Below are 26,182 nucleotides of genomic sequence, written 5' to 3'. Positions count from 1 at the left end.
GAAAGAATTTCTAGCTCTTACAGCCACTATGGAAAACACTATAAAGGTACCTCAAAAAAATTAAAAATAGAACTACCATATGATCGGGCAACCCCAGTTCTAGGTATTTATCCGAATGAACTGAAATCAGGATCTCAAAGAGATACATACACCCCCATGTTCACTGCAGCATTATTACAATAGCCAAGATAATGGAAACAACCTAAGTGTCCATCAATGGATGAATGGGTAAAGATAACGCGGTATATACATACAGTGGAATGTTATTCAGCCTTAATAAAGAAGAAAATCCTGCCATTTGTAACAACATGGATAAACCTTGAGAGCATAATGCTAAGTGAAATAAGCTAATCACAGAAGGACAAATACTACATGATACTACTATGTAGAATCTAAAGGAGTCAACCTCAAAAAAAAAAAAAGTCAACCTCATAGAAGCACAGAGGAGAATGATGGTTACCAGGGCATATGGGAGGAAGACATGGAGAGGTGGGTACAAAGTTTCAGGTATGCAAGAGAAAACAGTTCTGGAGATCTGCAATACAGCATAGTGCCTGTAGCTAAAAATGCTTCATCCCATACTTAACATTTGCTAGAAGTGTAGATCTTGTGTTGTGCTCTTACCACACATACACACACACGCACACGCACACACACACACACAAATGAGATAAACAGTGTGGGAGGAAACTGAGAGGCGATGGATGTTTATGTCCTTGATGGTGGTGATGGTTTCACACACTCATCCCCAAACTCATCCCATTGGGGGAAAAAAAAAATTCTGGTTCTTTACTAAATTTAAAATTAGGGAATTCCCTGGCAGTCCAGTGGTTAGGACCCACCGCGCTTCCATTGCAGGGGGCAGGGGTTCCATCCCCGGTCGGGGAATTAATATCCCGCATGCTGCGTGGCCCGCCAAAAAAATAAAAAATGTTATACTAGACCGTGGTTTAGACATTTCCTACAATCATTTATTACACTTTTTAAAAATGACCAAACTGTTTCTAATATTTCGGACTGGATTCCCACTAAATTAAAGGTCTCTTTTGGAAAGCACATGTTGCTTCTAGGGCTGAACATTTGAATTTTTATTCCTTCAGCAGTTTAGTGGAAGGATCAGTCATACAGCATAAAATAAGTGGAAACTATGCCATTAAGCATGTTATGTTCTGGCTGGATTTCCTCCTGGTTGATCTTACCCTAGTGACCGAGCCCTTGGGGACTAGCTTCCTGCTCTGTGCGACAAAGATGACCTCTGCGATCCGCTAGAAGCAAGGTGCGCAGGCAGCGACCCCACGCTGTGGTCGCCATGTGAAGCTGCGCGTAGCGCCCTAGGCCGCTCCCCGGAGGCGGCGCTTCCCCGAGCCCCGCGGCCCGGTTGAGCTGCGTCCGTGCCAAGCCCCGCCCGCCGCGCGGAGGCGGGGTCGCCCGCGGAGTTAAGTGCGGCCCAGGCCGGGCCACCGGTTCCGTCGCCCGATGCCATGGACGAGGATCGCGCCTCCGCCCGCCTGCGCGTCTTGCTGCGACACCTCGGCGGCCGCTCGGCCGGGGCCGTCGTATCCTTTGGGTGCGGGGGTCTCGAGCTGGAAGGGTGGTGGCTATCAGGGCGCATCACACAGCCGCCGCGCTGGCTCTTCCTTGCTCCGCGCCGCCTGTCCCCGTGAATGGTCACGTCTCTTCCGGGCCCTGGGGGCGAGGATAGGTGCGACCCCAGGAGCCGGTGGTCCCCAATGCCCCAGAGGGGACCGGCCCGCCCGGTAGGCCCGGGACTGCTGGCCCCAGCGACTGGAGTGGCGTCGCTGCAGCCGTCCGGGCCCTCAGGGCCTCTGTTCCCCGGCTTTGGGGGCGGGGGGGGCGGGGGGGAAGTCGTTACCGAGCGGGCCTGCTTTCTGCTACCTTGTCGCTTTCTGCACTTGGCCGCGCCTGATGGCCGCGGCTGCCCAGAGACCGAGACCGTAAACGGGGGCGCCGAGCTACCTGGAGGAGCCACGGAGTCCTCTCAGGGCGGAGCAGCTCTTGCTTCTCCAGGGGAGCCCCGTGGAGCTAACACTGTCTCCTGGAGAAGGGCTGGGTGCCCTGTGTCCCCTCCTGGTCAGGCCTTGAGAAGTTAATCCCCGAGAGCATGTGTGCGCTACGGGCGTTGGATCCAGAGAGATGTCACTGTGACATAGAAGTCAAGTAGCTTTATAGAATTGTTTTTGCCTGCTCAGTTTAAGTGTTCTCGTTCAGCGCGAACCTTTGGAAGCTCCGCAGAAAACTGGGCCTGGGATTTTTTTCCCTTGTGGCCTGTTCTGCTATATTTAGGATCCTGAAATCTTTCCTAAAACGATCTTACTGGCTGTTTCTTTTACTTTCACTATTGCTCTCTCTGCTGAATTCCAAGCCTTGATGAATCGGAACCGTTGTAAATTTAAAATTTCATCCACAAACTGATGAAGGGAACCCAGGTGACTCTGTAATCTCATTTTACAGTTGAGAAAACAGTCGAGGCTAGGGGAGATGAAAACTCCTGACCAAGGTCATTTAAGGGAAGCAGTGGTTGTCAAAGTGCAGTCCCCGGACCAGCAGTATCAGCGTCACCTGGGCAATTGTTAAAAACGCAGATACTCAGGCTCATCTCAGACCTGTGGTATCAAAATACCTGGGCATGGGGCCCAGCGATCTGTTTGCACTTGTTTCTGATACATTTTATTTTATTTACTATTATCTTTTTTGCGGTATGCGGGCCTCTCACTGCCGTGGCCTCTCCCGTTGCGGAGCACAGGCTCTGGACGCGCAGGCTCAGCGGCCGTGGCTCTCGGGCCCAGCCGCTCCGGGGCACGAACCTGTGTCCCCTGCATCGGCAGGCAGACTCTCAACCACTGCGCCACCAGGGAAGCCCCTCCTTGACGTTTTCTTTTTGGCCTCACCGCGTGGTTTGTGGGATCTTAGTTCCCCGACCAGTAATTGAACCTCTGGGCCCTCCACTGTTGGACCTCCAGGGAATTCCCATCTCCTTGACTATTATGTTGTCCCCAGTTATATAAAGACATCATTCAAAAAGGATAACATGTTTAAGAGAAGTGACATTCTGAAAGTAACTCTTTAAGCTAAAGAAACAATGAAAAAAATGAGAAGAAAAAAACCAAGATGCTAAGTCAGTCATCTGTGATTACTGGATAGAAAACAAAAAGGAATTTCTAGTTCTGTAAGATATTTAAAATGATACTCTGCTACGTGGATCATATTTTTCTTGGAGTCGTTGTTTATTTTATAGACTTTTTTTTTCTTTTGAGACACCATAGGTAATTCAGAGGCCTGTGAAAGGCTGTATTGCTGCAAATCTTAAATCTAAGGCAACTAGTGTTTCTTTTTTTTTTTTTTTTTTGGCTGTGCTGTGCAGCATGCGGGATCTTAGTTCCCAACCAGGGATCGAATCTGTGCCCTCTGCATTGGGAGCATGGAGTCTTGACCACTGGACCTCCAGGGAAGTCCCTCCTTTGTCAAATTTTAATTGGGCTATTTATCTTTTTATTATTGAGTTGTAATAGTTCTTTATTATATTCTAGATACATGTCCCCTATCAGATATATGATTGCAAACATTTTTTCCTGTTCTTTGGGCTTTTTTTTTAAACATCTTTAGTGGAGTATAATTGTTCTACAGTGGTGTGTTAGTGTCTGCTGTATAACGAAGTGAATCAGCTATACATATACATATATCCCCATTTCTCCTCCCTGTCGTGTCTCCCTCCCACCCTCCCTATCCCAGCCCTCTAGGTGGTCACAAAGCACCGAGCTGATCTCCCTGTACTATGCGGCTGCTTCCCACTAGCTATTTTACATTTGGTAGTGTATATATGTCCATGCTACTCTCTCACTTTATCCCAGCTTACACTTGCCCCTACCCGTGTCCTCAGGTCCATTCTCTACATCTGCATCTTTATTCCTGTCCTGCCCCTAGGTTCATCAGAACCATTTTCTTTTTTAGATTCCATATATATGTGTTAGCATATGATATCTGTTTATCTCTCTCTGACTTACTTCACTCTGTATGACAGACTCTAGGGCCATCCACCTCACTACAAATAACTCAGTTTTGTTTCTTTTATAATTTATTTATTTTTGGCTGCTTTGGGTCTTCGTTGCTGTGCGTGGTCTTTCTCTAGCTGCGGCGAGCGGGGTCTACTCTTTCATTATGGTGCGCAGGCTTCTCAAGGCAGTGGCTTATCTTGTTGCGGAGCATGGGCTCTAGACACACGGGCTTCAGTAGTTGTGGCACGGGGGCTCAGTAGTTGTGGCTCGTGGGCCCTAGAGCGCAGGCTCAGTAGTTGTGGCGCACGGGCTTAGTTGCTCCGCGGCATGCGGGATCTTCCCGGACCAGGGATCGAACCCATGTCCCCTGCATTGGCAGGTGGATTCTTAACCACTGCACCACCAGTGAAGTCCCAACAGCTCCTAGTCTTGAGCCAGGGTTGGCAAACATTTTCTATAAAGGTACACTTTTTTTTTCTAATGACCAGCCAATATTGCTAATATTTTGGACTAGACTCCTACTAAGTTAAGTTCCTCTTTTGAATAGCACAGGTTTCTCCTTATTTCTAGAATAGAGCCTTTCCATTTTTATTTGTTCAGTAGTTCGGTGGGAGAAATAGCCGGGGGAATGAAACGGATGGAAACTCTGAAAACCGTGTGGAAGTCTTGGCTCAGCTGTTTTCTGCTCGGTGACCTTGGACTAGTTACTGAGCTCTCCCAGCCTAGGGTTCCTTCTCTATGCAACAGGAATAGTAAAGCTCCTGGCTTGCAGCCACCTCCTCAGGCTATTGTGAAATGAAATGAGGTAAGCAGCAGCGCATCAGAGCTTACGTGTGTCATCAGTTTGCTTGGTGACTACTTAGAGCCCGTCTTCCCTTGTGAAAACCAATCCAGGGCAGACCGTTTCTAGAAAAGGTTGACACCTAAACTTTACTTCATTTGCCTTAATTCACATCCTAGATAGCGCACCACACTTCAGGGACTGTTTCTCCTGCCGGCTTCCATCCTCAACAATTCCAGTGAGTAGATCTAATTTTAATTTTTAACCATACAATGTATATAAAGGTTTTTTTTTTTTTTCTAGTGGTAACTAGGATTTAAAATACATGTTGCCCGATGAGAATGCATTATACAAATCCTCCATTTCCAGGATTTGTTCTAACGATCATGGAAAATTTTGAAGACCCTGACTTTTTCTATATGTATTTTAAAATTCAGAAAGGGGGAAAAATGTGAGAAAGTGCATAATCTTATTTTGTAAAATTCAGGCATCGTATATCTCATTTAAATTAGCCTGTCGTTTGGTTAGTCTGATGTATTAGCTAGCATCTTTGGTTTGTCTTAAAATCACCTTTGAAGTGGAAAACATTGATCTCCGTGGAATATTCTCATAGGGTCACAGTTCCAAACCAGAGTAATGGACAGGGTGATCTGAGTTTGTGTGTGTGCGCTGTACACTTATTCAGATTTTTGTTACTTTGATTTCTTCTGTGAATGCACGAACTAGACAATTTAAAACATAAAATATATTAGTTTCCCATCTGAAAAACCATATTCATTACAGAATAAATTTTAAAAGCAGAGAAATAGAAGGAATTAAAAAAACATCATCCGTAATGCCATTACATAAAGGCAATCACTAGTAAAAATTTTTTTTGTACTTCCTTATAGTCTTTTTTTTAAAGAAGTCGTGCCTTGGTTTTACATCGTTGTCATATTTTAATTTAATAGGCATTGTCCATGCTATTATAGGCTCTTTGTTTTTAATGCTTGAGTCACGTCCCATTGAATGGATATAATATGATGAGTTAATTACTCCTCCAGTTCTTGGTGACAGTAATTAATGCTTTGGATCTAAAGCTTTAACATTTTTTTCAGACTATTTCCTTAAAGTCTTAGAAATAAAAATGCTTAGTGGAAGAGTACATACATTTCTCAGGTTCTTGATACATATTGTTAGGTTGTGATTTTTAAATTGGACTTACTTGAGGTTTTTTTCTCCTTTAGGTATACTCGGGATAATAATATTCTAAGCCTAGAACAGAGAAAATTTTATGAAGAAAATGGATTTCTTGTCATTAAAAATTTGGTGTCTGATGCTGATATTCAATATTTTAGGTACAGTAACACTATTTGTTATATAACAGAAATATGTATTATATGTGTATAGTGGGAATATGAGTAAGATTAGCTTGTGTCTGTACAGATATTTTTCAGGGATTGGGTTTGTTAGGAAGTGGTTTGTTAGAACCTGGGCTCGAGCCAGGGTGGCTGGCTTTAATCTTAGCCCTGTCGCTTAACATTGTGTGTATGAGGCAATTCCTTAACCTTTCCATGCCTGTTTCCATATCTGCAAAACAGGGGAAATAACAGTACTTATGTCCTAGAGTTGTTTTTAGGACTAAATAGGTAAAATAGAGAGAGAATACTTTAAACAGGGCCTGGCTTATTGTAGTGCTAGGGAGGTGTTTGCTCTTTCATTCAGATGAAACCAACTCACAAATATTTCCCTACTGGTCTGCCAAGCTAAGGAATATTTGAACTCTGGGAGCAAGTTTCAGCCTCACAGTTAGGAGGCAGGCACTTCTGAGTTGGCCATTTTCTCCTTCCTCCCATCAGAACTATTCAACCTGGGGCTAGAGGCCAACTTGGTGCAGAAAAACCACCCCCAAACCTTCGAGTCTTTCCACAGAACAAGGCCAGGGAGGTGCTTGGAGCCTGTGGTAATGACATCATTTACCAATTGAATTTTCTAGGGATGAGTTTGAAAGAATCTGCAGAATGGAGGTGAAACCACTGGGACTGATGGTGATGAGAGATGTGACCATTGCAAAATCAGAGTATGTGCCAAGTGAGAAAGTGATCACCAAGGTCCAAGATTTCCAAGAAGATAAGGAACTCTTCAGATACTGCACCCTCCCTGAGGTTCAAGGCCTTCTTGTGTTCTCTTTCTCTTTAAGCTAATTGCCCATCTGCATGCCTGCCTCTGAAATATTATTATTATTTTTTACTTCATCTAGCCCTTTTCTACTGGGGTCCTAGAGTGGTGGTTCTCAATCAGAGATGGACATTTGGCAATGTCTGAAGACGTGTTTGCTTGTCAGGCAGGAGGAATGGTGTCCTGTTGGCTTCTAATGGGTGGAGGTCAGGGATGCTGCTACTTGGGCCCAGGGATGCTATCATGCACAGAAGAGCCCCTTCCCGCAAACAAAGAATTATCCAGCCCAAAATGTCAGTAGTGCCAAGACTGAGAAATCCTGCTTTTGCTAATTATTTCTGGTGAAGGAGAGCAGGAATTCTGTGGTAAGAGAGAGCAAGAGAGCCTTTCTCACACTTCATACAGGCACTTCCACAGGGGTGACAATGCTGAGGCTATTTACTGTAATATCCATTTATTTTTTCATTTTGTTTTATGATCTGGTCAGTAGAGGTGTGAGTTTGTTTTTAAATGTAAACTAGGGCCTCCCTGGTGGCGCAGTGGTTAAGAATCCACCTGCCAATGCAGGGGACATGGGTTTGAGCCCTGGTCCGGGAAGATCCCACATGCCGCAGAGCAACTAAGCCCGTGCGCCACAACTACTGAGCCTGAGAGCCACAACTGCTGAAGCCCGAGCCACAACTACTGAAGCCCACGCGCCTAGAGCCTGTGCTCTGCAACAAGAGAAGGCACCGCAATGAGAATCCCATGCATTGCAACTAAGAGTAGCCCCTGCTCACCGCAACTAGAGAAAGCCTGTGCCCAGCAACCAAGACCCAACGCAGCCAAAAACAAAGCAAACAAATAAATGTAAACTAGTTTTTTAAAAATTATTCTTTAAGAGTAGTTCATATTTATAAAAATATCCAAATACTATGGAAGGACATGAAATGAAAAGTGAACTCTCCCACCCCCAGCACCACTCACTGTTCAGTTTTTTTATGTATTCATCTAGAATTATTTCAGGTATACTCAAGCATATCTGTATAACCCCACCTTTTGTGTGACAGGGAACGTACTGGTTGTCACTTTGTTCTTCCACTTGCAGTAGATCTGAGACATCTTTCCATATTAGTATCTCTGGATCTACTTTATACTTTGTAAACTATTGCATAGTATTCCATTGCATAAATGTACTACAGTTTATGACCATTTATTTAGAATGGTTTGAAAGGACACTTGGCACAAAGTACTCACTAGAAACTATAATCTCAAGTGCTGTTAAAAAATCTGATTCGTGAAGAAAGACTGTACAGCTGAGCCACCTGGGATGTCGGGCCCCTTGGGTTGGGGGTGGGAGGAGAAGTGGCCCCTCTGAGCCCTGCATGCTTCCCAACCTCAAGTCCTGTTATAGAAATGGAAGTTGTGTGGGTGGATCGAGGATAAAAAGCTGGAAATCACAGGCAACATGTAGTAGATTGAGCTCTATCGGGACTTTCAGATTTCCTACCTCTGTAACATGTGAACCACGTATCTGGTGGTTCATGAAATGATTTTAGGGAGGTAGGCATTCTTTTAATAGCTGGGTATTTATTTTAATATGTATTGGAAAAATGAACCAGCACCTCAAATCCATGATTTCAGGAATATTATTAATCAGGATAAAACTAAGTAAAAGAGGGACTTCCCTGGTGGCGCAGTGGTTAAGAATCCACCTGCCAATGCAGGGGACACGGGTTTGAGCCCTGGTCTGGGAAGATCCCATATGCCGCAGAGCAACTAAGCCCGTGTGCCACAACTACTGAGCCTGTGTGCCACAACTACTGAAGCCCGCGTGCCTAGAGCCCGTGCTCCGCAACAAGAGAAGTCCCCGCAATGGGAAGCCCGCTCACCGCAACAAAGAGTAGCCCTCGCTCGCCGCAACTAGAGGAAGCCTGCGCACAGCAACGAAGACCCAACGCAGCCAAAAATAAATAAATAAATATTTTAAAAAAGAAAAAAAACTAAGTAAAAGAAGTGAGTTAATTTAATTTAGGGAGAATATTGGCTAAATATATTGGGAAATTCTGCAAAGCAGGACAGAAACGGTGAGGATGGCTCTTGAATGACGAAGGTTTAGAAAATCGCAGCCTAAGTGAATACCAAAAAAAAAAAAAGACAAAAACAAACTTATTAAAAAAACAAGCATGAGGCCTGACTCCTGAGATTTTTGTAACATTTCAAGTGTTTCATACTCAAACTGCCAATTTTCCTTATACACAAGAGATCAAATAGTGAGAGAGCCGTAGACTGTGCTTCGTTTTTTGGAGGCAGACAGAAAGGGAGTTTGAATACCATCTTTTTCATTTAACTGGCTCTGCAAACTTAGGCATCTTATTCGTGTAGGGCATTCATTTCAAAGTATTATTAATGAATGGGGGCATTAATTTTCAGGGACTATTGTGAGGCTTAACCGAGCTGATGTGTCAATATATAGAAAGCCCCTGGCAGGTAGGAGGCATGCAGTGTTGAGTCCTTTCTGCTTTTTACCCCTTTCTAGTGGGTCTGATGCAGGAGGTGGTCCTCCTTGTCACTTGCTTCCATTGCAGCTTATTCCTCGGAGCGTGGGTCTCAACCACATCGGCCCACGTCATTATGTGTTTAACACCTTTTTTCCCACCAGCATATAAACTCCTTTGGGGCAGGGACCCGCTTATCTTGTTCACTGTTGTGTCCCTATTTGCTGTCACTCTGCCTGGTTCAGAGACCTTAGGAGGGAGTTGTTGAATTAATGGCCATGCTGATTGTGAAGTGGTCTCCAGGCCCGTTCTCCTGCCCTCGGGGTTACTCATGACAGCGGCAAACCTGTCGGGGCCTTTCGTGGTCCCTTCTTACGAAGAGTCTCCGTGAAGGAAAAGGAAGCTGCCTTCTCACTGGGCAACTGCCAACAGCTTTGGTGGAAAGAAGGGCATTCCTGCCCTTTGCAGTTGGTGTCTCACAGAAACTCACGTCTCTCTTGTAGAAGAAGTACGCAAGTTTCCAGCTGGCTCCAAAAAGCCTGTTTAGTTCAGAGTGTTGTAAATTTCCAATGATTTCCAGTTGCTGACTTTTCCATGGTTTGTTTGCAAGGTTGTGAAACATCAATTGATTGTTTTAAACAGTTGCCATCTGAGTTCTTGTATAGACAGATGTACTTTGTGCCACCTGCCTGTGTATCTGATTTCTCATGAACTTTCTTCCCCCTCTCCCTTAGATTCTGAAATATGTGGAGTGCTTCACCGGACCCAATATTATGGCCATGCATACGATGCTGATAAACAAACCTCCAGATTCTGGTAAAGAGCTCTTATTTGTAAAGTAGAAGCAACAACAACAACAAAAAAAGTGTTTAAGTACATAAGGTTGATGTCCTAACTAATAGCAATGTGTACAACTGCTAAACTTCGCATCAATGAATATATGTACTTTTATTTAAGTCTTAAGATAGCTTACATCATAAAAACATTGAAGTATAGGGTTATCGCTGGGTTTTTACACATCTGGCTTCTGAAAGATGCAGTTCAGTAAACACGACTGTCCCTACACCCCAGAGGCTGTTATTCAACATCTCTCAGCCTTGTTAGCAGTCTCACCCATGCATGAGAGTGGGGACTTTGCCTTCCTGATCTAAAGCCATTACTATTACTACCAAAGTTAAAACTATTCTTATAAATCATATACCACAGTTATTCTTAAAATTTCCTGTGCTTGCTAAAATGTAGCTTCTAAGACCTCCCTCCTAGAGAGACTGATTCAGAAAACAGAACCCAGGAATCTGCATTTTTATTAACCATACCCAGAGATGCTAATGCAGATGGCTCTTGGCCACACTGAGAAATTCAGCTGTACCAGCGGTAGTAAATCGGCCACTAGAGATTCTGGATCCTTTTCTACTTTGTCTTCCTCCTGATGGCTGGGAGAGGTTTATGTGACAGGTCTGTAGTTTAACATCAAGTCTTTCCCTCCTTGGGTGTCTTGCCTGGAAAGATCCGGTGGCCTGGGGGAACCACGTTCAGAGGGCAAAACTAGGGAAAAATGTAAACATGGGCCTAGTATCTCTGATAATCCACATTGATTGTACACCAAATGCTTCTAGTTTGGTGGGGAAACCTCTGAGAGGCCTTTTATTTATTTAGTTAGTTAATTAACGATATATTTTTTTGTACCAGGCACTTTGAAGGCTATCAGAGGACCTCAGATTTGACCACTCTCTTTAATTAATCAGCCTTTTTTTGGGAATACTAAGCTCTGTGCCCAAACCAGAGTTAGGAAGGAATAAAGCACAACAGAGGTGATGACATATGTACAGCATGCTAGAAAATAGTGTAAAGTAGTCCTTGGCTACCAGAAGCCCAGAAAGAATGACAGGATCCAGAGTTACTGTGCTGATGGGAATTCTCTGGTGGTCCAGCACTTAGGATTCCGTGCTTCCACTGCAAGGGGCATGGGTTCAACCCCTGGTTGGGGAACTAAGATCCCTCATGCTTCGCGTCATGGCCAAAAAAAAAAAAAGACAGTCACTGTGCTGATTCAGTGTTGCAATTTGGTGCTTATCTGTTGAGGCTGGTTTTCTTTAGCATTGTTTCATCTGTTTGCTTTTGCAGGGATAGGTCATTGTTCTGGTTTTTCAGGCAAAGGAGAAGAATTCTGAGACTTGAGTTTACTTATTTTAACAGCAGGTTTTGTTTTAGGCAAGAAGACATCCCGTCACCCCTTGCACCAGGATCTGCACTATTTCCCCTTCAGGCCCAGCAATAGCATCGTTTGTGCCTGGACAGCCATGGAGCACATCGACCGGGACAACGGCTGTCTGGTTGTGCTCCCAGGGACACACAGAGGCCCCTTGAAGACACACGATTATCCCCAGTGGGAGGTAAGTCTGCCTGGAGGCTGAGTCTTGATCAGAATCTTTTGTTGTTTTGATTTCACATCAGTATACATAAGGAGCTTTGCCAATAAGATGACATTTCCTTTCTTAGCAAAACATTGTTCTAGGATTTAGAATAAGAATCAGGGAAAATTCAAGGATGTCAGATAAAATGATTGTCTTTGTTCTTTCAACAAGTGCTTGAAAGCCAACCAAAGTGGGGAACTTTGGTGATGCTATAAAAGATCTGAGATTATGAAGCCTAAGTGCAGAGGTAAGACACAAAGCGGCAACACCAGATGTGTGTGCCAAGTGCCACATGAGTCTTACACCCTGATTGGTGGGTCTCGCAGTAAAGAAGTGGGATCATCTCCTTCCAGCTGAACAGACGGGCAGAGAGAGGCTCTGGGGAGGACTGAGTGGTATCCTGTTGCGAGGCTGTTCATGGTTTATCCATTCAGCTGATGATGCTGGAGGACTGTTTAATGCTTTGGGGTCCATGAATGATGAGGTCAAATTGGTTCTTCAAGGCGATAACCTTGTGGTCTGGCACAGAATGTACTGCAGGTATAAGAGTCCAGAGGCAGAGAAACCAGAGAGGAGACTCTTAGCATTTTAGGTATAAGGCAATGTCTCAAAAATCCCATAATGATGATCAAGGTGGGAAGAGCACCTGTTGTTAAGGCAGACAGAATGGACACGGTTCTGTGCGATGTAAAGAATATGGCTCTCAGGACTTCTGTGCCAACTAGTGAGAATTCTTCTTTTTTAAAAATATTAATTAATTTTATTTTGGCTGCACTGGGTCTTTGTTGCTGCACACGGGCTTTCTCTAGTTGTGGCGAGTGGGAGCTACTCTTCGCTGCAGTGTGCAGGCTTCTCACTGCAGTGTCTTCTCTTGTTGCGGAGCGCGGGCTCTAGGTGCATGGGCTTCAGCAGTTGTGGCACGCGGGCTCTAGAGCGTAGGCTCAGTAGTTGTGGCGCATGGGCTTAGTTGCTCCGCATGTGGGATCTTCCCGGACCAGGGATCGAACCTGTGTTCCCTGCATTGGCAGGCGGATTCCTAACCACTGAGCCACCAGGGAAGCCCCTAGTTAGAATTCTTGCACTGAGGATTAGTGCTAAGTGAAAATATTTGAGTCTAGATTCTGATATAAAATCTGAAATTCGTCGATTAAGTTGAGGTTTAGGAAAGGTTGGTGCAAGCAACAGAAGTGGGTTTTCACTGACTTCAGCCGAAGGGAATGTTTTGGAGGGCTGCAGGGGCAGGCAGAATCGGTGGGAAAGCTGGCCAGCTCTGGGGGTTGGGGGTTGGGGGATGGGGAAGGAAAGCGGAAGTCCTTGCTCGGCGGGAACAGTTGGGTGGGGTACCTGGCATGGGCAGTGGACCCTGACTACATCCGGTCTCTTCGATCCTCTGCTCAGATTCAAAGCGGCCTCGGTGGGAGGTCAGATTAGCTTATCTTGGTTACATATCAACCCTGTGCACGGAGAGAAGCTCACTGGGTCAAAGTCCCAATACAGTGCAGTACGAAAGTAGTCATTCCCCAAAAGGAATTTGTATTTGGGATAGTCTTAGGAAAGGAAATGGGATGCTACCCTCCAAAGACCCATAAAGGTTTGCAAACTTTGTCACTTCTCGTTTTAGCTTCTTCCATAAAGACATAACCATTACCTAATACAGTGACTAACTTTGAAAATAGTTATAAACAAACACAATGTTTTATTTATTTTATTATTTTTTAAAATTATTCTTTATTTTATTTATTTATTTTTGGCTGCATTGGGTCTTCGTTACTGCGCGTGGGCTTTCTCTAGTTGCAGCGAGCGGGGCCTACTCTTCGTTGCGGTGCGCGGGCTTGTCATTGCAGTGGCTTTTCTTGTTGCGGAGCACGGGCTGTAGGCTCGCGGGCTTCAGGAGTTGTGGCGCACGGGCTCTAGAGCACAGGCTCAGCAGTTGTGGCGCACGGGCTTAGATGCTCTGTGGCATGTGGGATCTTCTCGGACCAGGGATGGAACCTGCGTCCCCTGCATTGGCAGGCGGATTATTAACCACTGCGCCACCAGGGAAGTTCCCATAATGTTATAATTTACTATTCTTTCTTTACTCTGCACGTGACATGAGTGGTTTTTCAGCCCAGAAAAACTGAGTATTTTCTCTCCCCTAGTCTGGGAGAATAGTTAGCTTCTCAGAGATGCTCCTGAGTAACAGAAGAATGATTTATGCCAAGTTCCAGGTGGGAAAGAATGATTATGGGTTAACCTGGAAAGCTGGTCTCCTGCATTACCACAAAATGCAAAGCTGATCTAGATCTTCATTTATAATTCAGTAATGAAGGGTAGGTGGAAATTCCAAATTTTTCATCCGGTCTAAAAAGTCCAAAATTTTAGCATCAACATGTGGCTTTCTTAAAACCAGTCATCTGAGAAGCTTTGGTATATGTAAGGTTTTTTGGTTTTTTTAAATCTAATTTATTTATCTGTTTCTCTTGGAAGAACTTAGAGAAGCTTTGTTTTCTCCTGATGAGTCATTGATAGGGTCTTAATTAGTGGCTTCCTCACATCTGGACTTGGCTTCTCTCGTGTTTTAGGGAGGGGTTAACGTCATGTTCCACGGGATCCAGGACTATGACAAAAATAATGACCGGGTGCACCTCCTGATGGAGAAAGGAGACACCGTTTTCTTTCATCCTTTGCTCATCCATGGATCTGGTCGGAACAAAAGTCAAGGATTCCGGAAGGTATGCATTCACATCACAGCTCTTTCTGAAGATGAACGGGTTAGGAACAAAAGTGCCATGATATATTCAAAGTTAAAGGATTTGTGACTTTTAACTAAACTGCCCTTTAGTCTGGTTTATTTAGCAGGAAATATATTTGCCTCCGTCACGCTTTCTTGCTCACAGCAGCAAGGAGCCAGGTGACCTCAGGATCCCAGCCTACTGAACATTCATGGAATTGCTTCAGAGTGAGTTTACTTAATTGGAAGCTGCTAGCGTATGGTTTCAGAGGCAAAAACAAAGGCAGACATACCAAATAAGAACATCTGGGATGTGTACAGCTCATATAAGAGGAACGTTTGTAATATTATTGCTACTGGGGAAAATATTATTGATCGCAAAGGAAGGTCTGAATTGGCCTCCCGGAAATCAGATATGGCCATGTTTTTCACCCCTTAGCCTCAGTGTTTTCAATTTCATGATTTCAGTGCTTACATTAAAAATTGACATAATTTCTCATAAATTCCCAGATTCCTTGCCTCTCTAAGATTCCGCAGATCTGACGATACTATGGGCTCCCATTTCCCTATGATGACATGGCTGTTTATACTAAATATTAGGGGCTTCTTTGGGGCCGAGGGAAGTTTTCCAGTCTGTCACAACAAGCCCTTGTGTCCCCTGAGGCTGAGGGTTAGTTGTCAGATTTCATCTTCCATTCATTCAAATATCCAGCAGGCTCCATGAGTCTGGTGAGGGATGGGCATGAGGGAAGAAGGCACTCCCCTCAGGGGTACCCAAAACACTCCACAGTCCAGTTACATAATATTTTAATGTAGTAGTTTAAAAAATCAAAATTAATGCCAAAAAATCCATGGTGAGCACAACGCCAAAATTTTAAAGACGAGGTCAGACCCTCCACTACCATGACCCTCAGAACTGTGCAAAGGGGTACAGGCACTACGCTGGAAATAATGTGTTTTAATATACTGACTTTATAATTTTTCAATATTTTTTAACTGCTTTAATGTTTGGGGAAGTATTAACCATTAAAAAATACATAAAAGGGTACAGGTAGGACTGTACAATTTTTCCCTGTTGCCTCAGGCTCCAGTATGGCTTGGTATGGCACTAGGGCTTCCATGGGAAATAAAGTTTGTGACTCAACTGCCTCGAAATTTGATATTTGGGGCAAAGTAGGAAGCTCTTCTGATGGGTGCAGTCACCCTAAGACAACTAACCTGTGACAAGGAAGGTGAGTTTTAACTACCGCCTTGCAAGTTAGATCTGTTTATAACTCCTTCAAGAATGGGGAGAACCGAGGAACTTCCATCCTACCTTCAAAAGGAAACGAGGTGGGTATTGTATGTGAATGCGATCAAACTTTAAACATCCTTCTGATTCAAGAGGGGTGTCTGCCTATTACTTCCTTTGCAAGGTCTTTTCAGTTTTTTCACCCCATCATCTGTGGCCATTGAAATACCAACTCATTACAAACTTAACTGAGTAACTTCTGTAACTGAGGTGATGAGAAACCCTGCAATACATTCCTCTGTAGGACTTGGCAGTATCCACTCATTAGAAAAATCAAATGCTAAAAAGTTAAAGACTTCTTACTTACTTAATTCTGTTCCCTGCCCCGTATATACCTTTGGAAAATAAATAACACAGCTAGTGAAAAACGTCATGTAAATTCTCAATTATCCTTTAGCTGGGTGGAAAAAAAAAGCAGCTGAGCCATCAAGAGACTGATTCAGGACACGTGGGAACAGCGTTCAGTCTAGAAATCGAACGCTCAGTGACAGAACTGACTTTCTAAAAGAAGCCTCCTTGCTAGGTTGCTGGTGTTAACGGGGTGTTTTTTGTTTGTTTGTCCTTGTTTTTGTAACATGAATCGATTCACTTTGCACAGGCAATTTCCTGCCATTTTGCGGATGCCAACTGCCACTACATCGATGTGAAGGGTACCAGTCAAGAAAACATTGGAGAGGAAGTTTTAGAGATAGCCAGTAAAATCCATGGAGTGAAAGACGTCAGCCTGAAGGTATGTATGTTTGTATGAAATGACAAGGTAAAGATCTTGGTTTTTTCTTTTCTTCAGATGCTTAATAATTCTCATACCTGATTTAATTTGAAAGTATAAAATGCTTGGGTTTAGAGCTCGTTTCGGAAACATTGCTGAGACCTGAGAATGACAGTGGAGTTTGTTTGTACTACTTCCTTCCCCAGCGTGGGAGACCTGAATTCTGTAAGTCTCTGGGCTGTCCTGTGGCACGCAGGCCGTCGTGTTGCAGAACGGACAGGTAGGAGAGGAAGTAGATAACATATTCAGGGGAGAGCAAATGGAGGACAAGGCTACCTTCTGAACGCACACGGTTTAAAGGTTTGGGCTGTCAATCATAGGCCTCCTTTGTTTGTAAAGAGAGTATATGCATTTGGAATTCCAGTAAGACTCCCAGAAAGCAATTCTCAAGCAAGTGTTTGTTTGGGTCAGTTTGCATCTGGAGTTTGACGAGAGCCTGCACGCAGCAGAGATGAGAGATCACTGATGCTTGTCATAGCGGGCGTAAGACGGTATTCCATATGCTTCCCTAATTAATACACCTTCTCTGCAGATTATTTGTTTTTAACTGGTGAACATTCCATGCTGCTGCTGATCGACAACAAGTTATCAGTCAAGGCAAATAAACTTATTTGCATCGTAGATTGTGTACATTTTAGCATCTGAACCAAGAACCTGACCCTACTTGTTAAATGTGCATTAGATAACTAAATGCATCTATTCTGGGGGCGACATGACCCCCAAATAGGCTGAGTGTAATGATAACTCAGGGCCTTCTAGTACTCTGAAGAGCCTTGCTCACCAAAGGCAGGGTACCACCTTCTGAAACAACTTCCCAGAGCACAAATCTTCCTCCACCCTTAACCCCTTTTCTCTTTGGAATCTGTGAATGTATCCCATATCTGAAAATGCTCTGGTCTCACACTGGCACATCCTGGAAGTCTTGTCCTTCTCCCTTTGTCCAGTACTTAAATGTCCTACAAAGGCAACATATTTTGCCAACTGGAGCTTCCATCCAACACCCTGAATTTCAAGGCAGGAAAAAAATGTATATACGTCTGAGGGCTGTCACAGTTGTACTAAATGAATCAGTTCCTGTATTTATTTGTCGTTACTCTCTCAGCTATAGTTCATTGGCTTTACTTAAAAGAACAATACTAACTTCTCTATAGAGTTCTTTGTCAGGTACAAAAGCACGTTCATATCCCTTTTCTTCTCTTCTTCACCAAAACCCAGTGGAGCAGTCATTATAGCTCCAAGTTCTTAATGAGAAAATGAAGAGTTCAAGAGATTGCCCTCAATTACGTAAGTGACGGAGATTTCAGAGTCAGGTCCAGTTCCCAAATCGTTCTTCCCAGGATACCTTGCTGTTTGCTCAAAAATAAACAAGAAAGTCTGAGTTGTTTTATTAGGAACAAAGAAGAAAAAACCCAAACCAGTAGCCCAGGACATCATTTTCATGATAATGATCTAATCAGGGGTACATGGCTCAGAATGGGGCAGGCAAACATAACCAAGGAAAGCAGGAGCTTGGGTACTAAACTGTTTGTATTGTGACCAGACTTAACCGCCAGTTCCAACACCTGTAATCAGCACGAGCACCAAGTAAAACAAGACTGACACGAGTGGGGACTCACTGTCTTGGCTACTAAACATGATTTTAGATGTTGGCAGGGACATTAACTGGACTCTCAGAATGTGCTTTATTTACTGTTATGACCATTGTGGATGGTTTTTTTTTCTTTTTTGTATTTAACCACTTGTAGATGCTAGTAATCTACTTTGCCTTATGGTGAATAGGTAAATCAAAGTGTCCCATAAAGTCACTGTGTTTGGTATTATTTCCAGGATGTTTGGAGATTTCGAGCACGCGTCGTGAAAGGAGAAAGAATCAACCTTTGAAATAGCCCTTCGCTCGAACTCTTTTCAAGAAAACCAGGATGGAACAAGGTCTCAGAGGAAAACCTTTTCTCAATGAGATGATGTAATCTTTTCTATCCACTTGTTAACAAAATCAAAGTGCACAGATCCGGTACTTAATTGCATACAGGTAATTCTGCAGCATGGTGGCGTGGCTTTAATGGGCATAAAATCAGTAAAAGTGAAATATTACTGTTTTAAGGAAAACTTGGGGTTGCAACTAATAAAGGTGATGCATAATTGAAGTCTGTTCGATCAGTTTCTTTCATTCAATTAGCTCTTTACCCAAGCAGGGATTAATGTTCTGAAACGCAAAGCCCACCACCTCCCAATTTCGTGTTGTGAGAGATTTCTTTTCAAATCTGGAACAATGAATATTGGAGGCACAGTTAGTGGAGGGCCGAAGAAGGGCATCAGGGAGTAAAAATGTGGGTGGAGACTCATGTTCTGACACGGGATTTCCTTCCATGGCCTCTCCAGCCCAACCAACCTCCTTAAAGACTGGATCTTTCCAAGCCTTTTTCTCTAAAGAGAGAAGACCAGGGTAACTTTCTCTGCCAATTCATATTGGGCATTTACGAATGAAATCTAACCTCTTTCAAAGGTCTTGGAAAATGGTTACTTTTTTTTTTTTAACATCCTTATTGGAGTATCATTGCTTTACAATGGTGTGTTAGTTTCTGCTTTATAACAAGAGCCAGGACATGGAAGCAACCTAAGTGTCCATCATCGGATGAATGGATAAAGAAGATGTGGCACATATATACAATGGAATATTACTCAGCCATAAAAAGAAACGAAATTGAGATATTTGTAGTGAGGTGGATGGACCTAGAGTCTGTCATACAGAGTGAAGTAAGTCAGAAAGAGAAAAATAAATACCATATGGTTAGATACTTTTGATTTGGATTTCGAGTGGTGTGGACTGGGGGGATTTAATAGAGCACTGTATTTCTACACCAGCTGAGGGCAGCAAGGAGCCACAGTCCTTATTCTTAAAAATTCTAGTTAAAGCTTTAATAAGAAAGAGTCCCCGTTTTTGTCATTCTGCTATGCACATGTTTTCCTAAATCTAGCTTCACCGTTTTTGTCAGTTTCTCTGTAAGAACACCCAGTTTAAGCTCAGGTCTTGCTAGATACTGGGGAAGACATGAGAATCCCTGACAGCGTCTAAGGATTATGGAATAATTGGAAATAAAATGTACATAGGGAAAGCCAGTGTAAACAGCATGTATGGGGCACTGTTCTGCAATAAACTTTTCCAACTAATTTTTTTTAAAGGTTTTTTTTTTTTCTTTTTAAAATTTATTTATTTTTGCTGTGTTGGGTCTTCGTTTCTGTGCGAGGGCTTTCTCTAGTTGTGGCAAGTGGGGGCCACTCTTCATCGCAGTGTGCGGGCCTCTCACTATCGCGGCCTCTCTTGTTGTGGAGCACAGGCTCCAGACACGCAGGCTCAGTAGTTGTGGCTCACGGGCCTAGTTGCTCCGCGGCATGTGGGATCTTCCCATACCAGGGCTCGAACCCGTGTCCCCTGCATTGGCAGGCAGATTCTCAACCACTGCACCATCAGGGAAGCCCCCAACTAATTTTGAATTTAAAATAAATGTGAAAAAGTAGACTTCATTAGGAAAACCAGACAGCAGAATTTGTCACTTCCCTTGTGCTTATTTATGGCTGCGTTGGGTCTTCGTAGCTGTGCGCGGGCTTTCTCTAGTTGCCGTGAGCGGGGGCTACTCTTTGTTGCCGAGCACGGACTCTAGGCTCACGGGCTTCAGTAGTTGTGGCACGTGGTCTCAGTAGTTGTGGCTCACAGGCTCTAGAGCACAGGCTCAGTAGTTGTGGCGCACGGTCTTAGTTGCCCCGTGGCATGTGGGATCTTCCCGGACCAGGGCTCAAACCTGTGACCCCTGCATTGGCAGGCGGATTCTTAACCACTGCGCCACCAGGGAAGCCCCCCTGTGCATTTTTGAGTGAACTCCAACTAGTCATTTGGGAAACATTTCCCATCTTAGCCGTGTCCCTTTTGCCTACTAGTTATCTAACAAATATCCAAGCATCTGTTACTGAACCAGGTTCGTTTTGCACCAGTTTCTAGAAAAGTTTTTCAAGCCGAAATGCTGAGACCCGAGGTCTGCAGCAGGGAGGAGACGGAAGAACAAAGCCTCAGATCTGCCTCCTGGAAGGCAAGGGGCTTGGGCTGTTTATGGGATAAGGCAGCAGGGCGGACTGAGGCATGGGGAGCGCGGGAAAGGTGACTGGGGAAAGGTGCAGTCAGGTCATCACTGTTATTCTGCGCAGGTGTGGCTAAGCCTCAGGTCTCTGCGCATTCAAAAAGGCAGGCGCTCTGCACAGACCCAGGGTGGTGTCTTCAGCCCCCTGATGTCAAAAGGTCACTTAACGGAGACTCGCGCATGCCCAGTTGGAGGGTGGGTGGTCCTATCCGGTCTTAACCAGTTCACCTCCAAGCAGACACAGCTGACTCCAAGTTCTGGGACAAGAACTCAGGCAAACATCGTATAGCAACAATTAAAACGACCTTGGTTAGTGGAGGCAGGTGAAATGGATTTGACTAACGATTACCCACGCTTTCACATTCACTCCGTGTAGCAGGCCCAAGTATGGAACGAAGACAGTAGCAGGATGAACTTGACTGCTTATTTTGCTTATGGGACCCCTGGAAAGGTGGGAGCCGATGTCCGCTGGAAACTGATGAGCTGGGATAGGAATATCACTAGATCTTGGCAGAATAAGGAAAAGCCTGGAAGATAACAAAAGCCTGGCTTCACAGTGGGGGAAGGGGATTTATCCTGGGCTTATGTTTATTTCACCGGAGACTCATCTAAAAAGAGTATATGAGGTACTCAAAGCACAGAACAAAACAAATAGAAAGGCTCCTCTTTTTCTATATTTGGGACTAATCATAGGAAAACCAGAAACCTTTCTCCTGGTATCTGCTTGGAGCTCGCCTCTTTTTTTTTTTTTTTTTTTTTTTTTGCGGTTCGCGGGCCTCTCACTGTTGTGGCCTCTCCCGTTGCGGAGCACAGGTTCCGGACGCGCAGGCTCAGCGGCCATGGCTCACGGGCCCAGCCGCTCCGCGGCATGTGGGATCTTCCCAGACCGGAGCACTAACCCGCGTCCCCTGCATCGGCAGGCAGACTCTCAACTACTGTGCCACCAGGGAAGCCCCTGAGCTTGCCCCTTTTAAACCACAGGTTAAATGAGTTTGAAAAGCTTATGATTGCATCAACAAAACATGATAACATTTCCCAAAGCTAATTCTAGTAATACAGCTCAACGGTTCAAACCATCTCAAATTTACCTGTCAAAATCTTTTCTTACTAACCCAACACAACGTGAATTAATCTCTCCTTCAACTCAACTCTTGTAACCATCCTGTATGTATAGTACATACCACCACCTGGCACTTAATACATTTCCTGAAAGTATGGTTTTCCCATTTGTAAATATCCTGCCTTCCTGAATAGAGATAGTAAAGACCCTTGAAGGTCCTGCCTATTCCTTTGGGCACCTCTGTTAGCGCTCACAGTGCCCTCACATATGAGACCCTTGCTATTTATTGCTTATTCAATGTAAGCACCAAACTTCTCAATTTTTTTGGCTGTGCTGCACAGCATGTGGGATCGAAGTTCCCTGACCAAGGACTGAACCCCTGCCTCCTGCAGTGGAAGTGCAGAGTCTTAACCATTGGACCACCAGGGAAGTCCCTCATTTTTGTAACTGTTTCTCTTTCGTAAGAGAGTATGTCCCTCTACCCTCCTACACTGTTGGTGGGAATGTAAATTGGTACAACCATTATGGAGAACAGTATGGAAGTTCCTTAAAAAACTAAAAATAGAACTACCATATGATCCAGCAATCCCACTCCTGGGCATATATCCGGAGAAAACTAATTCGAAAAGATACATGAACCCCAATGTTCATAGCAGCATAATTTACAATAGCCAAGACATGGAAACAACCTAAATGTCCATCGACAGATGAATGGATAAAGATGTGGTACTTACACACAATGGAATATGACCCAGCCATTAAAAAGAATGACATAATGCCATTTGCAGCAACATGGATGGACCTAGAGATTATCATACTAAGTGAAGTAAGTAAGACAGAGAAAGACTAATATCAGATACCACTTATATATGGAATCTAAAAAAATAATACAAATGAACTTATTTACAAAACAGAAACAGAGTCACTGATGTAGAAAACAAACTTATGGTTACCGGGGGGAAGGCAGGGTAGTGGGTGGGAGGGATGAACTGGGAGATTGGGACTGACACATACACACTGCTATATATACAACAGATAACTAACAAGGACCTACTGGATAGCACAGGGAACTCTTCTCAATACTCTGTAATGATCTATATGGGAAAAGAATCTTAAAAAGAGCAGATATATATATATATATATGTACAACTGACTCACTTTGCTGTATGGCAGAAACTAACACAACATTGTACATCAAAAAAGAGAGAGAGCATGTCCCTCTTAAACACACTTGGCCTGTGCAGCCTTGGCCCCGATTTCCGGTTCCTGACGTGTTTTCCCCTGAGTGTTCCAGCCACCTCTCGCTCCACTGCACTCTTCACCTCTTCACCAATACCTCTTTCATATATGTTGGGGGACAGGGACGCTGGGAAAGGAGGTGACTGTGACTGAGAAGTCTGGTTACTCATCAGAAGCTCCACAATAGGTTTGATTGTATTGAGTTTGATATCTATTTTTTAGGTGGATATGCTTTAAAAATTTTTAACTGCAGTAAAATGCACATAAAATTTACCACCTTAACCATTTCTAAGTGTACATTTGAGTGGTGTTAAGTACATTCACATTGTTGTGCAACCATCACTGCCATCTATCTCCAGAACCCTCTTCATCTTGCAAAACTAACCCCCTACTCCTCATTTACCCCTCCCTCCAACCCAGAGTACCACTAGTCTACCTTTTATCTATCTCTATGAATTTGACTATTCTAGGTTCCTCATGTAAGTGGGATCATACAGTATTTGTCTTTTTGCAGCTGGCTTATTCCACTTAGCATACTGTCCTCAAGGTTCATGTAGTTGTAGCAAGTGTCAGAACTTCCTTCTTTTTAAGGCTGAATAGTATTCTACTGAATGGATAGACCACATTTTGCTTATCCATTCCTCCATCTGCAGACACTTGGGTTGCTTCCAATTTGTATCGATTGTGAATAAAGTTGCTATGAACGTGGTATACAAATAACCCTTTGAGACCCTGTTTTCAATTCTTTTGCCGAATTTCAGGATCATATGGTAGTTCTATTTTTAATTTTTTGAGGACCCACCACACTGTTTTCCACAGCAGCTGCACCATTTTACATTCCCATCGAAAAATCACAAGGGTTCCAATTTCTGCACATCCTCTCCAACTCTTATTATTTTTGGTATTTTTTATAGTAGCCATCCTAATGGGTATGATGTGGTGCTGGGTTAGATATTTCTGACCAAAGTAAAATTCTTAGCTCAGACTTGTAAGGACAGTTGAAAGTTGACTACCTTACTGAAATAGAGTAGATGGAGGGAGGTGGTGTACATCTCTATCATCATGTAAATTCCCTCACTGTTCCAACCTGGAAACTTCTCCATCTCATAATACTTTAGTCTTTGGCTAAGACATTATCTCTGAACTATCAATTCTATCTTCTTCAGAAGGATACCTTTGGAAGTTCACAGGGACAAAATTATTCCAAATAAACATAAGCCACTCTTGGGTTTTAGTTCTAATGCCATTATCCTGAACAAGGCAGGTCCCACATAGGCTGACCCCCTTTGTCATGTGTTTGCAAGAGGGCTGAGAAGGTTCCCACTTCAAATCATCTTCCACCCATGTCACAAATTCCACCCTAGCCATGAGTTTGAGGACAGAGTCTCTTTCTAGACGCTCTCTTTTTTTTAAAAAAATGGGACTTGACTTTATTTTTAAATTAATTAATTAATTAATTATTTTTGGCTGTGCTGGGTCTTCGTTGCTGCACGCGGGCTTTCTCTAGTTGCGGTGAGCGGGGGCTACTCTTCGTTGCGGTGCGTGGGCTTCTCATTGCGGTGGCTTCTCTTGTTGCGGAGCACGGGCTCTAGGCGCATGGGCTTCAGTAGTTGTGGCTCACAGGCTCCAGAGCACAGGCTCAGTAGTTGTGGCTCACGGGCTTAGCTGCTCCGTGGCATGTGGGATCTTCCCGGACCAGGGCTCGAACCCATGTCCCCCGCATTGGCAGGCAGATTCTTAACCACTGCGTCACCAGGTAAGTCCCTAGACATTCTCTTTTAAAACTCAAGTGCCTCAGGAAGTCTGGCATTAAATCCTAACATCTTAGTGGGACATTTCCTCCTTTTTGATAAGAGAAATGGGACAGCCTTGGGAACAAAGGAAAGACAACAAATGGGGATAGAAAAGCAAAAGGGAAGAGGGTCACGGGAGGTGTGTAACAGTGATGCAAGGTGACATAGGCCAAAACTGGCCTTTCACCAGAACTGGCACTGAGCCCATGTGTACCAGAGCAGTTATATCTGCTGCTGAAATACGGAAAAACCGTCGTAACAGTGGGTAGCGAGCCGTTGTCCCGAGCATTTCCATCACCGCCCCCCAGGCCAAGTGCCGCCTCTCCATCCCAGTTGCTCCCACCTCTCTCCTGGGACTCCTCCCCACAACTTCCCAAATCCAGCGGCCAGAGGGGACCTGCCCCAGGACCGTGAACATGCCAAGCCTCACTAGTTATTCAACATTTTGATGTCACCTGCTTCCAACAACTGTCAAGTGGACAATAAAAGCAAGTCTCAGGATAGATTCTGCTACCGATTCCAACAGCTGTTGGCAAAGGGACAGAGGAGTCAGTCATCTAACCTGGTCTGTTCATCTCAGATCTCTCTCCTTTGCCATCCTGGGGTAGGAAACAGTGATCTGAGAGCAGGTGAGCCTTGTCATTTGATCTGGCCACAGGGTCCTTGTGAATGAGGGTCCCTGGACCTAGAATGCCACACCATTGGGGTCTGGTGGCCGCTTGCTTCTGTGTTGTACGTGAGAGGAGAGCTGTGGCCACACACTCTTTCTAGCCACAAGCGACCTCTATTAAGGATGGAGCACTGTTTCTAGCTTCCCTTATGGGAATGACAAACCCTCTGGTGCAGATTTAGATAATGATAGTTAAAGTACTTGAACATGAGTTCCTGGTGGGGATGCTTCAATGCTGACTAATCCGAGGGTGCAGATTAAATTTAATTAACACGCACCCATATTCTGCACTGTTGATTTTTTTGATTATTTTGCATATCAGAGGGCTCACCCATTTAAAATACACAATTCAGTGGCTTTCAGTAGATTCACAGATACGTGCAACCATCACCACAGTCAATTTTAGAACATTTCTGTCACCTCAAAAAAGAAAGCCGCTATACACACAATTCTCCTGAGAACTGTCATTTCTTGGAACAGAGTTGGGTGGGGAGAGGAAGGCCCAGGACTTTTCTCTTATTTATTTATCTATTTATTTATTTTTGCGGTACGCGGGCCTCTCTCTGTTGTGGCTTCTCCCCGTTGCGGAGCACAGGCTCCGGACGTGCAGGCTCAGCAGCCATGGCTCCCGGGCCCAGCCGCTCTGCGGCATGTGGGCGGGGCACAAACCCATGT

General features: G+C 44.2%; 1 protein-coding gene across 2 annotated transcripts; it reads left to right on the top strand.

Moving 5' to 3' along the window:
* The first annotated feature begins 1,404 nt into the window (after window positions 1–1,404).
* Window positions 1,405–18,759, top strand: PHYH (phytanoyl-CoA 2-hydroxylase). 2 transcript variants are annotated; one of them, XM_067703606.1, is made up of 10 exons: window positions 1,405–1,556; window positions 4,974–5,032; window positions 6,021–6,131; window positions 6,770–6,938; window positions 10,163–10,244; window positions 11,640–11,821; window positions 14,407–14,556; window positions 16,445–16,576; window positions 17,831–17,899; window positions 18,443–18,759. In XM_067703606.1, the coding sequence occupies exons 1-9, from the start codon at window positions 1,482–1,484 to the stop codon at window positions 17,870–17,872; spliced, it is 1,002 nt and encodes a 333-aa protein (XP_067559707.1). In that variant the 5' UTR covers window positions 1,405–1,481; the 3' UTR covers window positions 17,873–17,899; window positions 18,443–18,759. The 2 variants fall into 2 exon arrangements, with proteins under 2 accessions (XP_067559707.1, XP_067559699.1); XM_067703598.1 differs by lacking the exon at window positions 17,831–17,899 and having other exon boundaries at window positions 1,406–1,556.
* Window positions 18,760–26,182: the final 7,423 nt, after the last annotated feature.

This window comes from Pseudorca crassidens, chromosome 1 (assembly GCF_039906515.1).
Source record: "Pseudorca crassidens isolate mPseCra1 chromosome 1, mPseCra1.hap1, whole genome shotgun sequence".
Lineage (NCBI taxonomy): Eukaryota > Metazoa > Chordata > Mammalia > Artiodactyla > Delphinidae > Pseudorca > Pseudorca crassidens.
Note: the sequence above shows the minus strand (reverse complement) of the source record. Positions and strands in the feature narration are given on the sequence as shown.

Coding starts and splice junctions, on each gene's coding strand:
- PHYH (XM_067703598.1), top strand. CDS start 1,482: ATGGACGAGGATCGCGCCTCCGCCCGCCTGCGCGTCTTGCTGCGACAC. Junction 6,132..6,769: donor GCTGATATTCAATATTTTAG/GTACAGTAACAC, acceptor TGAATTTTCTAG/GGATGAGTTTGAAAGAATCT. Junction 14,557..16,444: donor AAAGTCAAGGATTCCGGAAG/GTATGCATTCAC, acceptor CACTTTGCACAG/GCAATTTCCTGCCATTTTGC.